Source organism: Haemorhous mexicanus, chromosome 14, assembly GCF_027477595.1.
Source record: "Haemorhous mexicanus isolate bHaeMex1 chromosome 14, bHaeMex1.pri, whole genome shotgun sequence".
NCBI classification, from domain to species: Eukaryota; Metazoa; Chordata; class Aves; order Passeriformes; family Fringillidae; genus Haemorhous; species Haemorhous mexicanus.
Genome location: NC_082354.1, coordinates 14610982 through 14627772, shown reverse-complemented (window position 1 = coordinate 14627772; position 16791 = coordinate 14610982). Strand labels below are relative to the sequence as shown.

At 52.2% G+C, this 16791-nt stretch overlaps 1 protein-coding gene across 2 annotated transcripts; it reads right to left on the bottom strand.

The window, feature by feature from the left end:
* Positions 1-4611: 4611 nt before the first annotated feature.
* LOC132333936 (G-protein coupled receptor 83-like) lies at positions 4612-15903 on the bottom strand. 2 transcript variants are annotated; one of them, XR_009488302.1, is made up of 5 exons: positions 15097-15903; positions 14166-14291; positions 13353-13486; positions 9159-10213; positions 4612-8463 (listed from the first exon to the last, which is right to left on the bottom strand). XR_009488302.1 is itself a non-coding variant. In XM_059859513.1 (4 exons), the coding sequence occupies exons 1-4, from the start codon at positions 15478-15480 to the stop codon at positions 9619-9621; spliced, it is 1239 nt and encodes a 412-aa protein (XP_059715496.1). In that variant the 5' UTR covers positions 15481-15903; the 3' UTR covers positions 8539-9618. The 2 variants fall into 2 exon arrangements, 1 of the variants encoding a protein (XP_059715496.1); XM_059859513.1 differs by lacking the exon at positions 4612-8463 and having other exon boundaries at positions 8539-10213.
* Between the last annotated feature and the right edge of the window lie 888 nt (positions 15904-16791).

Genomic DNA, 16791 nt, shown 5'->3' with positions numbered 1-16791 from the left:
GCAGGGGCCAGAGGGGGCTGGAAGGGGGCTGGCCCTGTCTGGCAGGGCAGGCAGGGCTGCTCAGAGATGCTGCAGCAGCTGAGGGCATCAGCCTCAGCCCCAGTGTGGGAAGGGGCAGGAGGGGCTGCAGCGGATGGTGCTGGGTTGGGGTGGCTGTGGTTCTGTGCCTGCCCCCACCACGGGCATCAGCTTCAGTTTTTCCATGGGTTTCACGTTCCCCAGAGTGGCCAAGTCTCAGGTGTGGTTCACTGCATGGCCTGGGGACAGGGGGAGGCAGAGACCCCTCAACAATGCCCAAGGAACTCTCATTCCTGAAGCTTCACTGAGGAGCAGCTGCTGTTTAACCTTGGAAATTACAGGGCTCGTTAAGCCTATTCATGCCCTTCTACTGGTATGTTTAAAATAATTATTAGCACCAAGGGTGTTTTCTGTTCTAATTAAAGCTGTGATACTTGTCCAAACTCTGGCAGGCTCCCTGAGTGCTTGCAGTGCTGCAGCTCATCCTGCCCGTGAGGATCCCCATGCAGTGCTGTGTCTGCAGCCCTGGCTGCCTCTGTCAAACCACAGCTATGGACAGCACAGCCTCTGCACTCAGGGCCCACAAGAACACTCATCTGCCATCAAACACAAAGCCATGGCAGAGGTACTCAGCATCCACAGTTTCCCAACAAGCCTTTTCTGTGGAGGGTGTGGGTGCCTGGAGCCTGCTGTCACAGGGGCTGTTCACGGGGCAGCCCAGGTGTTCCCAGAGCACCCAATCTCACCACAGTCTGCAAGGGGTGGTGATCCCAGTGTCCCTGCCTGCACCAGCCCATGGCAGAAGGTGTGGGCAGGGTGCTGTGGCCCTCCCCTGGGTGAGCTGAGCCCAAAGCTCTGCCTGTTCCTGAGGCCACTGTCATGGCAGGAGGAGAGGGCCAGAAGTGTCCATTGGGAGAGCAGCTCCCTGCACACTTTTGGGATGGCAATTCAACTCAAAGGTATGCCAGGCCTTACCTTTGAGTGACTCCTGGCCCTGGGGTTGTACCCATCCACACTGCAGTGGCCAAAAGGGGGGTGGGTTTGGCCACACCTCCAGTCTGTTCTGGAAGAGCAGGGCTGCCCCTCCCATGCAGAGCAGATGCTCCCACCCAAGGCAGGAACTCCCAGTGATCAAGAGCTTCACGCCCCCTCTGCTCCTCACCTCAGACTGCTTCTGTTGTCTGGTCTTGCCTTGTTTTTGGCTGGAGCCCAAGGAGCGATGATAAATCAATCATGCTCCCCTCCGAGTACTTGGGATTCTCCATGCCGGGATAAGAGGCAGCTCCTGGCAGGGAAACACACGTGCTCCATGTGAGCAGACAAGTGTGTGGCTGAGGACCCTCTCCTTGGTGGTCAGAACAAGGCTGGCTCCCACCCCCAGTCCTGGTGCCACCTCAGCCACTCTTCACAAGGCTGGCAGCAGGTCAGGGTGCTGAGGTACCCGGTCCTTACCTCAGCTGCCTCCAGCAGGAACACCTCCAGCTGGGATGCAAAGTGTGCACAGGCACTGACAGCTTGGAGAGCCTCCAGCTGCACAGGGAATGCCAGTGAATGCTGTTTGGCCCCACCAGGCACACACTGGGCCCTCTCCTGAGCTGTCTTTGGACAGACAGATGTCTGTCCTGCTGCTCCCAGCAGTCACACACCACAGCCAGCAGTCCTGCTGAGACCCGTGTTCCTGACCTATGGGTTTTGCTCTGAAAAACCCAAGTGAAATGTGTGGGGTGTGGACACCTCACCTGTGTGCCCTGAAATTACCTGCAGAGGTGGGGACCATGGTCCTGTCCTTGTGTGGACAGGGACCCCTGAGCAGAGCTTATCCTGTCACAGGAGGACTTTGCATCCTTCTCCCAGGAGATCCCTCTCTTGGGCATGTCCTTCTCCCCATGAGCAAAGGGGAGCTGCTGGAGGGGTCTGGCCAGGGTGAGGAGGTGTTCCCACTAATTAAGTGTTCCAGGTGGGATCCTGCTTGAAACCAGATTAATTAACGAGCCCTGTGTTAACAAGGACTGCATGGTCTATGGCTGTGAAGTCAGAGGAGCTTTCTAGGATCCCCCTCGTGTGCAGGTTCTGGAGGCACAGAGCAAGAGCTTTCACAGTTGCACTTTTTACTAAAGCTCTGTGTTTGCTTTGGGCTGAGATGACCTGGATTAAGAACTGTGTTTTGTTAAAACACTGTTTGAAATTCTGTAGTTACAGGGAGAAGATGGCTGCCCTTTTCTGTGCAGGAGAGGGTAAGCACACAGTCCTCAGGGAAGTCTGAGCTGCAGCATTCAGTGAGAAAAGGGCAGGAATGAGACTGACAGCTCTGAAGTGCTCTGGTAAACAGCTTCCCTGCTTTCACCCTTCATTTCCTTGCCTAACCCTAACTAGGAGGCTCACTACTAAAGAAACTTAAACACCTGCCCTCCATGTGCCCCTGGCCCCTGCACAGGGGCTGGGGGGCAGGCAGATAAATTTCCATTGCTAAAATTGAAGACTGAAATCCATTAGAGAGACATGAATTTCCATATCCAAGTTCCTTTCCTTCTCCACTTTCCTTCCCCACAGGTGGTGTTTTCACTGTTTCTTCTCTGATTTTCTCATTCTGTATTTCCCCCAGGCTTCCCCTGCACACTCAGTTCTTACCTCATTGTGGCTCTGCAGGACACGAGGGCAATCACAAGCAAAGGAAAACACACATTTTGCAGCACATTATTGATGTGGATGTGTTTGCCAGGAGGCAGAAATCTGTTCTTCTTCTTCCTTCCATCCTCACCTTCCCAACCTGTCAGTTCACTCACAGGGACTTTCAGAAAGAGCTGAAAAGCTGCTCAGTGCACATTTGGGGCACAGACTCCAAGGCTGCAGGGTGCCTGTGCAGAGAGTGCCACCATCACCCCTGGGGGGCAAAAGAGCCACCAGACTCTGAGGAACTGGGCAGAATGCTTGGCAGAGCATTAATGAGAGCAAATCATCTCATCTAGGACCAAACTGTGAGCAACATCCACCACAAAAAAAAAAAAAAAAAAAAAAAAAAAAAAAAAAAAAAAAAAAAAGAAAGAAAAAAAGGTCCTTATTCTTTTTATTGGCAGCAGATGTTCATTTCTAAGGGGAAACAAATCCAGCTCTAATGCCAGAGCTGTGCTGGAGGCAAAAAACAATCTTTGGGGACAACCTGATGCCAATAATTATTATTATCCTTCAAAAATACATTATCATCCCAAATGAAATTGCTATATTCCTGCCCTGAGCCCTGGTGGTAAATGAGGGTTTTGAGCCTGGCCGGGCTGTTTCTCCATGACAATTAATGGGAGCTCATAGCCTGGGCACTGGGCTGGTTTGCCTTCCAATGCAGCAGCAAGAGGGATGGAATTTTAGCAAAAGAATAAAGTGTTTTTACAACCCTTTAAATACCTCTTCACACTCCCCCTCATTCTCGTCCGAGCTGGCCTGAAGGAATTACAGGATTACAAATAAATACCCCAATCAAGCACAATAACAACAGAGCCAATGTTCATCATTTCTTACCTCCTCCAGTTCATATTCACATGTCAGAGCAAGGAGTGTGCAGTGCCCCAGGTCTGTGCCCTGGTCACCTCCAAAGCCAGACAAGGCAGACATGACCCCAGGCTGGGCTCCCATCCTGCCCCAGCCCCAGGACATCTCCAGCAAGAGTAGGTGGGCTGTGAGCTGCTCTGCTCCATGGTCTTATCCTGGTCCTGTCCAGAGGGTCTTCCCAAAGATGTGCCCCACACCCTCTGCCCTGGGCACCAACAGGGCTGTGCTCCTGCCCTGCACCACCTGTGCCATAGAAAGGCATTAGAAATGGCAGCTTGGCATGCAGAGTGTGTGTGTGCGCACAAACACATCAATACAGACAGAAATGGAATGGGGGAAGGGCTCCTGTCCTCACTTTCTATGGGGAGGGGGAGCAGAGAATGGGTTAGCAGTGCTCAACACTGCAGATAGGAAAATAGGACCCTTGTCCTACCCCCCCTCAATCCCTCCTTCCTTCACAGTGACCAGGACAAACAAAGGCAAAACAAACAATTTGTCAACTTGGTTTCACAAAGAAGCTGAGAATTAGTCAAGTGGTGAAGATGTTCCCATTTATAGCTGAAATGCCTGAACATATTGCTAAATATTCATGGTCTTTATTAGCTCTGCTAATCATAACAGTTCTCCTGGAGAATGAATGTCCCTACATCCTGCCCTGCAAGCTGTGCAAGACAGCCAAATACTCATATTCTCCTGAATGGAAGGCAAAGGAAGGCAAGTTAGTGCAAATCTGTTAAATAGAACACAGCGTGTGTCAAATTTAATAATGGGGAAAAATTCATATCGTGCCATAGAAACATGAACATAAAGTGGAAAGGGACACTGCAATAAAGACTTTATTTGGCGTGCAGCCATTGCCATCTCCATGAGGGAACAGTCGGCATCAGTCACTGTTCCTCAGCACGAGCAACTGGTGGGTTTAATTCCACAACAGGGTGGGAAATGGAGACAAACTCTTAAATAACTGAACTGTGAAGAGGAGTTCAGGAATGACAATGTACTGTGAAAGTAAAACTGTAATGCTAAAAACTAAAACTCAATTCCTTTCCAGCCTTTAGGAGAGACTTGGTTTATTAACCTGAATGTGAAAGGTCTGAGCAGTGTATCACAGCTCAGAAGCAAATTAAACTGTCCAAAACAGCCCAGAGCCACACAGCCTACTGCAACTCCCCACTGATGGAACAGTGGTAAATCCATCATGGAAGTGATCCAGGCACTCCTTGTGTTCTGAATTCTGCCATGTTTGACATGTATCACCAGTAAAAGGTCAAAATAAGCTGTGGAAGGAGCAGGAAGCTGCAAAATGTTAAGGACATTGATTAATTGATTGCTTAATTCCTGTGGAAAACTGCCTGAGGCAGGATGTGGCTGCAAAAAAACACTGTCTCAAAAATAGGAACAAAATCTGCTGCTCTGAATCTTGCTGCCATCATTTTTGTTAGGTGTCATAATTATCTCCTAACAGTACACACAGTCTGGGCACCTGGAATCACACTGATGGTGGTGTTCAGCTTGGCTCCAAGTGTGGGCTTGAAATGGAAATGACTTCTGCAGTGCTGTAGGAACAGCAAGAAATGGTCAAAATGAGGCTTTGAAAATCCCTGTTGTTGCTATCAGCTACACCAACTGCAGGTCCCTGTAGAGTGGAAATTTTGGAAACAGGAGATCACCAAAGTCCCACAGCCTGCAGAACACAGCATGGATGGGATGCAGATGTATGAAATGAAAGCATGTGGGAATGATATAGAGGATATAAACCTTTATGCTCTGAAGCCCCATTAATTGTGAAGCAATAAGCAGGAATTCCATTAATGGGGACACTCCCTGTACTTGCCCCTTACAGTGTCCCATAAAGCAGTTGGGTTTGTCTCCAGCAGATGCATTAGATGGTCCATTCATCTGATTTTATAAAGCAATTAGTCTGGTCTCATCTGCCAAGGAGACTTTTATGGGCCTGTCATGGAGAAGTCTCTTCAAGTGACAGACTATTGTGTTGTACAACCAGACCTGGTTCCTGCAGAGCTCAGCCTGTGGCTTTTGGAGTGTTTATTACTATTTTTGCCCTCTCACGTCTGGTTAAGTGAGAGCTGATCTCCACTTCTACAATTTGGCACTGCTGAACTGAGCAGCATCAGCCAGTGTGGGCTGCTGGGGGAGTGAAACATCAATCAAGGACCAAGTGCATTAATTCAGCCCTTATTAGCAGGGCAAATAACAAAACATCAGGGATGGGGAGCAGGGCAAGAGGCGCTTTTGATCTGCTGCCTGTGGAGGCTCCATGTGAGCTCCTAAGGGAGGGCTGGCTCCAGCACAGCCCCAGGCACAGCGCCCACACCTCTGCCTGCTCTGGCTGGTCCCTCCCAGCACTGCTCAGAGCAGCCTTTGGTACCTGCTGCCAGCCCCCTGCCCCATCCCATCAGGGACCCCAAAGAACATCAGTCCTGCTGCAGTGCAGAAACCCAATATCTGCAGCACATCAGGGCAAGGAGACGCCTCCAATGTACCTGCTCAGCTCAGACTGGGATGAGCCAAGCTCTGGGGAGCTCTGGTATCACCTCAGGGGAGCAGTTTGGGAGCAGACCCTGGAACTGGGGTGGGGATCACTGCTGAGCACTGGTGGGACAGGGCAGCTCATGAAATGCCATTAGTCTGCAAACCAAGCGCTGACTGCAGCCCGTGCCCTGTGCTAAACCTGTCCTCACTTGCCACTATTCCTGCCTGGGCTCCCTGCACAGCCTGGGAGATCAGACGCGTTCCTTTGCAGGGGTGGTGCAGGAGGAGGCAGACGGGGAGAGCCGGCGGGCTCTGTGGGGACAGGGGAGTTCTTTGGGGGGCAGGTGGGCTCTGTGGGGGCAGGTGGTGTCTTTGTGGGGCAGGCAGGTTGTCTCCACAGTCAGTGAGAGAGCAGAGCCGTGTGCCCCGGCTCAAGGGAGAGCCTTTGCTGCTGCCTGGGGCACAGGGCGGCTGCACATCACCTCCCACGCGGGAATTCGGGGTGTGCCTTCACATCCAGTCTCCCAGGTAAGGACCAGGCTCCTTCCTCCCTCTTCCTTCCCTGCTCTGTGATTGACCTAAGATGCTGAGTTACTTCTCAGTGCAAGATGATGATGGTTTGACACTGGGCCACCTACACCCCAACATCCAGGGCTTAAGCTGGATTTAACTGAGGACATTCCCCCCTGCAGCATGCTTTGGCCAGCCCCTCCATACTGTTTTCCACTTGAAGAGCTAAGTGATGATAATTGTATTCTGTCTCTCCTTCCTGAGCTAATTTTCTGACTCATTGTGGGGGTTTTTCTGCTAGCTTTTTGTTAATCTAGTTGGCATGTTGTGGTTTCTTTGTTCATTATGTGGTGGGGCTATATAAGAGGATTTGTCTCTGGAATTCAGGTATCCCCTGCACTGCGTTCCCTGTTATCGTCTTCATCAGCAACTCTGCTGAAGGCACTCTGCTGCATTTGGCATGAGCTAACCTTAATAAATTCGGGCTGTTAATCACTCAGACATGTCTCGCTGGATCTTTGCACGCTGATTTGTGTGTGCTCAAATAGTTTCCCTGGAGCAGCCTTGTGGTGACTCAGTGTTTCAATAATTTGCCCTCCAAACTCTCCCTCGCGGTTCTGCCTCCCGGGGGGCTTTGCCTGCCGGTCCACAGATAGGGAGGGGTCTCCTGATGGCAGAGGCTTCCCGGCGGGTTCTCCTGGCACCCCACACTCCTGTCGGGTCCCGGGCTGGTGTCTGCAGGGAGCAAAGTGCACTGCTGCTGCTGCTGCTGCCCCAGCAGCCCTGTCCGGCCGGAGCCGAGCACAGCCTCGCTCCTGGCTCTGGGAGCTCTCCCTGGGATCCCAGCGCCGCTCGGCAAGACAATTCCACAGGTGCCCGCCGGGATGGAGACAGATTAAGGAATGTTTAAGCATCTATTTATGTGCTGAGTTGACTCAGACCCAGCAGAAGCCGAGTTTCACAGATTCCCTTTTCCAGAGCCTGGCTCGGAGTCCAGCAGAGATGCAGCCTCCTGCCCTCCAGGCACTGTCCATGCCCTGGTCAAACGACGCTCAGGTTATACTTTTATTTTATATATTGTTCATTCTATGTTTGCCTGAGAGCTGCTGGGAGTCAGGGCATCCTTAAGTGATTCAGGAGCCTCGAAGCATGGGGTGAAGCTTGCAAAGTTCTGAATCTCACTCAGGCATTGATAATTATCAGTCCAGATAGCTGAGCCATTACGGAGATTCGATACAGTCAGCTCGTACATCCTGCCCATTTAGGGGAGAAAAATTCAGCAAGGAGGAGATGCTGCGATTGACAGATCCAAGGAAAACCAGCCAGGTTATTTCTGACAGCAAGAGATAGATAACTGCAGGGATTAGCAAAAGATCAAGGGAGTGTGAAGAGACCCCTTCTTTGGAGTAAGGGCTTGGACTCCTCCAGAAAAAGGTTATTCAGCCATTTAAAGAAAGAAAGGAAGGAAAACAAACCTAATAAATATTAAAGACAATACATGGCAGTTTGAGAGCTGTTCACCAAAACAGTGAGGAGCGAGGAACAATAAAAAAACAAATTATAGCTTCTTTAACTAATTAAATGAGGCGATGCTTATTAATTAGAGATTATCTTAACATTTTGAGAAACTCACAGTGATGTTTTTTGACTGAAAACAATCCCTTCTGTACACTGAGGGAGCACAGTGCTGGCAACCAGCACAGACAGCTTTGAATTCCCATGTTCAATAATTGTGAGCTCCAAGCAAAGTGCCTCAGGGATGAAGTATTCACCCATTCCTGCTGCCACTCCTCTTGTTCTGCTGTTTTCTTCTGGTGCAGTCACTGCAGTGCATACCCAAGGTGCCCAGCTGGGGTCAAGTGAAGCCTGAAGCTAGGATCCCCCTCCTTTCTGTCCTTCTCACTGCATAAATGGAAAATAACAAAAAACAAACAAACAAACAAACAAAAACAAAAAACCAAACAAACAACAAAAAAAACCCATAAAAATCAGTCCTTAGTTTCCCTTCTTTGGTCTGGCTTATTCTCCCCTGGGAAGGTAGTGGGAGTATGTTCTTATTCCCTCAAGCCAGCCAGGCCCCCCACAGCTTCTCTGGGCTGAAGATCTGTCTGGGCTATCACCAGGGCAGACCAGAAGCCCCCCAGAAGACATGGCTGCCCTTGGGCTACTGAAATCCATCACCTGGTTTGCACCAACTAGACAGCCCCAGAGCCCTTGGTGGCTCCTCACAGGTCATCCCTCCTGGCCTTTTCTTGCCCTCCTGTTGTTTAAATGAGACTTTTACAGCAACTAGTAACAATGCAGAATGATTCCATTCTTCAGAGAGTGAATGCTACAGCCCTGATGAAATATTTTGTGGCCTTTTATAAAGTGCCAGTGTAGCTCTCTTTACTGAATTAATATATTTGGAATAAAAAGAACTTCTCAGTGGACTACATTAATCTGTCATCGTGCCATCTGAGCCTAAGGCCATGGCTCCTGGGGTGCATCCCTGCTCTCCTTGTCTGGGGCTGGCTTCCAGCTGCTGTGGGTGGGACAGAGACAGGGCAGGAAGAGCAGCAGAATCTGAGAGCAAAATCACTGTCAACAATCCTTACCTCTGTAGGAGGCTTTGCTATACACTAACTGGTGAGGCTCCCTGTGGATGGAGTCCATCTGCATGTCCAACTCCTTCCTTCAAACACCTGTCATCACGGATTGTTTCTGCTGCTGTGCAGAGCCCCATGTTATGGCACGTGTTACAGCCAGTGACAGAAACCTGGGCCCACTCCCTCTGATAGCAATAAATGGGAAAACCTGAAAGCAGATCACAATGTCTGAGCAGCTCCATGTCCCCTGTACATATCCCTGCCCCCTGGGCCAGCTGCAGCGTGGGTTTTACTGGTAGAGTGCTGGAGAGGCTGTGTGCCCACCATGCCAAGCAGAGGAGGGGCTATAGTAAGACAAGCCAAAAATCAGCAGTAAAACAACAGAGCAGCAATACTGGCTCCTGAGGAGAGCCTGGGAGATGCCCCTTGGTGCCTCCCACGGCCAGGTAACTCCCCTCAGCGCCGCGGCTCACAGGTCCGTGTTGGCCGTCGGGAGGTTCCTGGTGGAGCAGCTGGCCTGGGAGGCCGGTCCCTTCCTGCACCTGGCCTGCTCCAGCCACGCCTCGCGGCAGGACACGGCCCTGGGGGGCAGAGCCTGCTGCCGAGGCCGGGGCACCTTCTGGCAGATGCAGAGCAGGGAGCGGAGCCCCGCGCGGAAGCTCTCGTTCAGCCAGCAGTAGATGAAGGGGTTGTAGCAGGTGCTGCTCATGGCGAACCAGTGCAGCGCGAAATAGAGCCAGTTCTTCGTCTTGATGCCCAGACTGGAGATCAGCACCACGTAACAGTTCAGGGGGAACCAGCAGACGGCAAAGACCACCACCACCAGCATCAGCATCTTGATGCTCTTCTTCTTGTTCCTGTGGTGGGTGACATACTGCTGCGTGGTGACGTCCCCGATGGCATTGCGCAGCCACAGCTTCTTGGCCAGGCGCATGTAGGTGACGGTGATGATCAGCAGAGGCAGGAGGTAAAGAAGGAGAAAGGTAGACAGGTCCAGATACTTCCAGACCAACTCTGAAGGCTCGGGGAAGTCAGGGAGGCACAGACTCCGGACAGTGGCTTCCCTTGAAAACAGGAAATACAGATATGGCATGTGGCCATTGCCGTCCCATGGGTGCTGCTGGCTCGGCAAACCACAGTGGGGGTCTCACACTGCCCACAGCCACCTGCTCAGAGGTGTAGTGTGGACAGAGGGAGGACACAGAGCCACAGCTCCAGCATGTTTCTCTCAGGCTGGTCCTGCAGCCCCTGCCCTCCATGGGAGCATCCACCCTGCTGAGTCCCCCAGCAGCCAGGACCCCTTGCCCTGCCATAGCCCCCAGCACAGGATCCCTCAGCCAGAGTGACTGCAGCAGCTCTAAGTCAAAGCTGTTCTGGAGGGGAGGGAAGGGCTGGAGGCTGTGAGAATGTCTCAAAGGCATGACAAACCCACCTCACTTCCCTTCCCTACCCACCATTCCCTTGCCATCAGCTCCTACAACCTTCCTGCTACCTCTTAAAACTGGTGTGATGATTATTCACTTGGCTCCAGTTGAACCACTGACAGTGAACTAACAAAAGAAAGTGTAACCTTACACAACAGCTCATTTTAACAACCCCTTACACCTGTCCCATCCCATCCAGCCCCAGGATCTGGGTGTGTTCCCACTGCCTGGCCAGCAGTGGCTCACATCCCATCACCCTTCACTGCACTGTGTGTCCCCTCCACACCCTGCAGCTGGTGTAATGGAATTTATTTCCAGTGGATGTTTTCTCCTTTTCTTTCTTTTCCCCTCTCTTTTTCTTTCTTGTATTCCATTTTACTCTTCTCTCTTCATCCCTCGTCTTTAGTTCTCCTCTATTCAGCACAGATTTTAGCTCCCATCAAGCTACTCCCACTGCAGTATTGATTAATATCTTTAATATCCTGTTTTCAACTGCTGGAGCTGCCTTTTGTGTCACAAATAGGAGACTGCTGAGAACAGGCAGCTGGAGCAGGGGATGAGGTCAGAGCAGTGACAATGGGTCCACCGAGTACGGAGGACCTGGAGACACCACTCGAGACGGGAACTGATGCAGAAGGGAGAATCATCTTTTTTGAACTGCAGCCTTAACTTTTCCTCCCCTGGGTCTGGGGGACCTCACCACTGGCACAGGGGACCTGCCAAAGGGGATCTGACAGAACAGTGTTTTGGTGAATTCTGATATGACCAGGGACTCAGATGGCTGCTGTGCAGTGCAGCCAGAGATGGATGTTGGTGGAGCCCCTGTTTCCCACCCCAGAACCCTAACCACTCCCTGGTAGCAATCCCAGGAACCCTGACCCTGCAGGAGCTATTACAAGCAATATTACAACTGTGATTTTTTTTCAATGGAAAGCAGGGACAGGAATAGCATGTCCTGGAAGTCCTTATATTGCTGAGCTGCCTCGTGCCAGCACAGGGCTCGGTTTCCTCTGGCCATGCCAAAGGATGAGCAGAGACAGGTGCCCCGAAACAGATCGTAGGGTTCCTTCATTCATGAGCAATTTGTTCCCTAATCCCCAAGCACAGCTGCGGAGCAACGCAAGCACAGAGTAACCCTGCCCTGTGTTTACAGTCTGCACAGTTAGAGGTATGATATCCCCTGGCTATGTCAGCCACATCAGGCACAAGCACAGGCAGGGCAGGGCTGTGAAGCCCCCATCCCACTTGCAGCCCCTCAGACTCCAAAAGCAGTGACAGCCTAGGCAGGCACTCACTCTCCTGTCTCATCAACAGGAGGGATCTGGCTGGGCTGCAGGAAATTAGATTTGACCTTTATACAGAAGGTCAATGTCTACAATAGAAATCTCATTCCTGCTGCCTGTCAGTGTCTCCTTGCCCCACTCCCTGGGATGCTGATCTCAGCCTGAAAGTACAGGTCATGGTAAGATTATCCCCTTGGCCTCAAGGCTGGCATTCCTGCGAAGGGCAGCACCAGCAGCATGACACCTGCCACAAAAATCCCACTTGGGTACTGTTACAGACTGTTTTCTAGACAAGAGAGGTCACAGCAATGCCACAGGCTGGTGGGGACAAGAGGGATAGAACAGGTTGGGTACCACAGAGGAAAGGACTGCAAGGGAAAAGAACCCCAGAATTTGGGTTTTGTATTTCTCCCAGAGGAGAGGCAGAGGGTGACAGCAGAGACAAGTGCTATTGCTGGGCCTTTTGTGGGGAGATAAGCTTCTGCTTGTATTTTTTTTTCTTTTTCTTTCTTTCCCTCTACATAAGAACCTTCTTTTTTTTGTGGTATTTCAGTCCTTATGTTGATGTGAAATTTCACATCATCTGCTGTCATTGTGCTGAGCCAAGCAAAGAGTTCCCTTTTCTGAGGAGAGGCACCATGACACACCAGGACAGCTCCAGTTCCTGCCAAAGCACTGGTCCCTCACCTGCCCCACACTGGTCCCCCACAGCCCTGCTTCATGAAGGATGTGTGTTCTCTATGTTTTTCTCGTTAGTGTAACACTGGACAGAAGAACCTCAAGCTTCAGAGAAGGTTGGTCCTACTTTGTAAATTCACATGGATGAAATACAGGGAAGTCACAACCTGAGACTCAGTGTAGGAAATCCTGGGGAATAGAGATCAGTAGCCCTGGTGACAAACCAGGGTGGTTCCCTGCTCCTGCTCCCTGCAGAGCCTTGATGATGGCAGCACAGGTATTCCCAACAGGAAATTTATTTTCTTTCTTTTTGAAACTGCAGTTTGACTCCCTCTCTCCTCCCTGCCTGGGCGAGTTGGATGGGCTTGGTCTTGCTGGGGACCTGAGCTGAGGCAGGCAAAAGGAGGGAAGAGGAAAGTCCCTCAGGAGAAAGTTACCTTCTCAGAACAGAGCCTCTCCTGGCAAGGCCATGGCACTGGAGGAGGTGTGTGTTGCCAACAGCTGTGCCCCAGCCAGGCTGTGCCTGGGACTGCCCCAGCACATGGCAGGGAGTGGGACCCAGAGCCTCATCTGGGCACACAGGAGGTGGTGAGAGCAAACCCTGGACAGCAGGCCAGGCACAGTGCAGGCCAGGCAGCTCATCCACAGCCCCAGCCTCTGCTGGGGGACGTGGGATGTCACCCTTACACCAACTCCCTCTCATCCCACATCACCCATCCCGTGCCTGGGACGCTCAGATGCCCTCCCTGCTGAGCGAGTGGCACTGCACAAGGGCTGCCAGACCTCCACACATTCACTGGGAGGGGGAGATCACTCACCTGTAGTTATACTGGAAAAGCTTTTGGTAGACAGCATGGGGCAGGGAGAAACAGGTTGCCATCAGCCAGATAACAGAGATGCTCAGAGCTCCCTTTGTCAGGGACATCCTCTGCTTCAGCGGGTTCAGGATGACCTGCAACAGAGACTCTGTCATGACTCTTCTCCCACAGGAAGCAAAAGACCTCACAGCCCACAAAAGGAGTGGGCAGTTTGTGACATAACCTAACACAGCTAATGATAGGAAAATGACAGCCATGATTAGGAAAATGTCCTGTTCATTAGAGTGACCTGGAAAATGGGAAATGTTGAACTTCTCAGTCTGCTCAGAAGAGCTTTCAAACTTTATTCTCAATCTTGTTATGTGAGAACTGTTTTCCTTAATCTGGAGGTTACACTAGTCAAAAAAAAAAGACATCTTCTGATAGAAGATATTTTCTGATATCTACCCAAGTGTCCTCTCTCAAGGGTATGTTCTTTATTCTATATGAACTACATAAGAAATGTCTCTTGTTCCAGCTGGGCCTGTGAAGCTGAGCTTTCCTCCCCTCTGCTGAGGCAGAAATTCACCTTCCATGAAATTGTCTTTGGTAGATCTTGAAGCTGATAAAATCTGATAGTCTGGAACTTACTATTTGACAATAGCACATGAAAGGGGAGTGATTGCTGGGGACAGGCACATGGCCTGGGCTGTCCTTGCTGCCCTGCACTGGACACAGAGCCAGCGTTTGTCATGGCCACGCACAGAAAAACTTATCATAGCTCAAGTCTCCTCCCAGAGCCTTGGAAGAAGAGGGAGGGGCAGGCAGTGTCACCTGGTGCCTGTCCAGAGCGATGGCCGTCAGGGTCAGTGTGGACACGTGGAGGGAGCAGTACTGCACAAAGCGGCTGATGTGGCACATGGCCTTCCCAAAAATCCACGTGCTGTTCACAAAGCGGACCTGAGGGGAAACAACAGCTCATCAGCCAGAAAATGTGCTGAAAACAAATCCATCGGGGTTTGGTTTGTTTTCCATCAAGTCCCGTAGCTGGAACCTGAGCTGGCTCAGGGGGTCTGGCTGCTTGGGCAGCTTCACCTGAAATGCATAGAAAGACCAGCTCAATGTATAGAAAGATGAGCTATCCTGGTCTCTGAAACACCTTTACAGAAGAGTTTATAGAGTCAAGCCCCAGTGATTATGAAGTGGTGATGCCACAGCCCTCCTGGCCTGTTCTACAGACATTGTGAACAGTGGTAAAAACTTTTTATTACGCTAACAACTATACTTGGAAAAAGTGGACCACGGTTTGATATCAACCTCACTGTCAGATTTGGAGAGCTTTCATTGAAGCCTTTATCCAGCTGGCATCTCTGAAAAGTTTTGCTATTTTCTTCCAGTCACCCAGTATGACTGGCATTCAGACTGTTCTGACCCACTAAGGGACTCTAGTTCTCTCCTGCATGACCATTAAAAACACAGGAACTTGTTCTCTTTTCCCAAGAAGCTCTTGCTGGGGTTTGGTAGCACACATTGTGATAGACTTTGGAGTTTCTAGGAGTTGGAGTCTAAAAAAGCAACAGAGAGCCCACAGGTTGCTGAACAGTGTTTTACTTGCCTGGCAGAGTTATCAGTTAGGCTTGGTGGTGTTGGGTTCCCACCTCAGCCCTAGGAGAGAGTGCATGGAAAGCCTATGACCACCAGGCAGAGCTCTGGTGGGTGGGAGACTCCTGTCCTGCTTGAAGGGACAGCAAGACCAGCTACTTACCAAGGTGAAAGGTGTGTTGAGCAGCGTGATCATGATGTCTGACACTGCCAGGTTGACGATGAAGAGGCTGGTGGCTGAATGCATCCTCTTGTTCTTCAGCACCACGTGGCACACCAGCATGTTCCCAAAGAGAGACATGATGATAATGACCGAGTAGGCCACAATTAGCAGCGCTTTCACTGTTGGTTTCTGGGATTCTGGCTCATATTTAGCCAGCTCAGCAAATTTCTCCCACTCAACAATGCGGCTCTCTGTCCAGTTGAAGATGCTCCTGTTCGTTGTGTGGTAGATGGACATGAGTTTGGCCAGGGAAGAGTATCGGTCAAACTCCTCAAGAAACCCTGTCACCTGTGACCTGGATGGCTGAAGCAGTGAGAGAGGCATGGTAGGTCAGCCCCAGTCTTCCCTGCTGGGGAGCAGTACCAGTGGTGTGTCAGAAAGGGGCTGGTGTGGGACCACACACTCTCTCACACAGCAGGAAGAGCAAGAACTTCCCAGGTGAGCTCTGGGCTCAAGCAGGCTGCCTGACCATCCCGTGCTGCTGTCACAGGAACTTCTTCCCAATGCAGAAACGTTCACCTTCTGCTCTAAACAAATCCAAAGACATCTTTCCAGCAATGATCTGAATTCTGAATAGAAACCAACACTTCATTTCCTGGATCACATAGGTCTGTATGTGACTCTGCATACATTCCAGCATGATTACATCGCAATTCCCTGCACACCCCAACTTCAAGGAGAAACCAAACTCCCCACTCTTACCCCCCTCCCTAACTCCTACCCTCACCCCCTTTCACTTACCTCGCACTGCCCCGCCGTTTTTCTCCCCGACCGTGCCCGGTCCCAAGGGGCAGCAGCGGCTCCTCCGGCACCTGCGCTGGACACCCCGCACCGCACACCCCGCACCGCACACCCGGCACTCTCAACACACCTTCCGCACCGCACACTGCCCGCACCGCACACTCTGCACTCACCGCCGCACACCTTCCGCACCGCTGCACCGCGCACCCCGCGCACTCTCCGCGCTGCACCGCGCACCGCACACACCCCGCGCACCGCACACACCCCGCACCCGTCTCACCGCGCACCGCACACACCCCGCGCACCGCACACACCCCGCGCACCGCACACACCCCGCACCCGTCTCACCGCGCACCGCACACACCCCGCGCACCGCACACACCCCGCGCACCGCACACACCCCGCACCCGGCTCACCGCGCACCCCGGCCCGCCCGCACGTGCGGCCGGCGGGGCCGGAGCCGCCGCTCGGGGCGGGGCTCGGGGGCGGGGCTGCTCCATTCATAAATCGGCGCGGGCGGGGCCCCGAGAGTCGTTACCGTGGATCAATCGGTGCCGCGGGTCCCGGCGCGCACACGCACCCGCCGGTGCCGGTGCCGGTGCCGGTGCCGGTGCCGGTGCCGGTGCCGGTGCCGGTGCCGGTGCCGGTGCCGGTGCCGGTGCCGGTGCCGGTGCCCAGAGGGGCTGCTGCGGACTCGGGCTGAGCCGCGCTGCGGGGCTCGGGCGGAGGGCAGCGCCCACCACAGAGGCGAGCCGGCACGGAGCATCCGTGCTTGCAGGGTCCCCGGCGCTGCCTTAACGGGAAAAGGGAAAAACCATCCTCACAAACCTCTCCCGGCCCGAATCTTTGCGGAAAGGCTCCTGATGGAGTTTCAAAGCTTGTTTTTTGATAAGT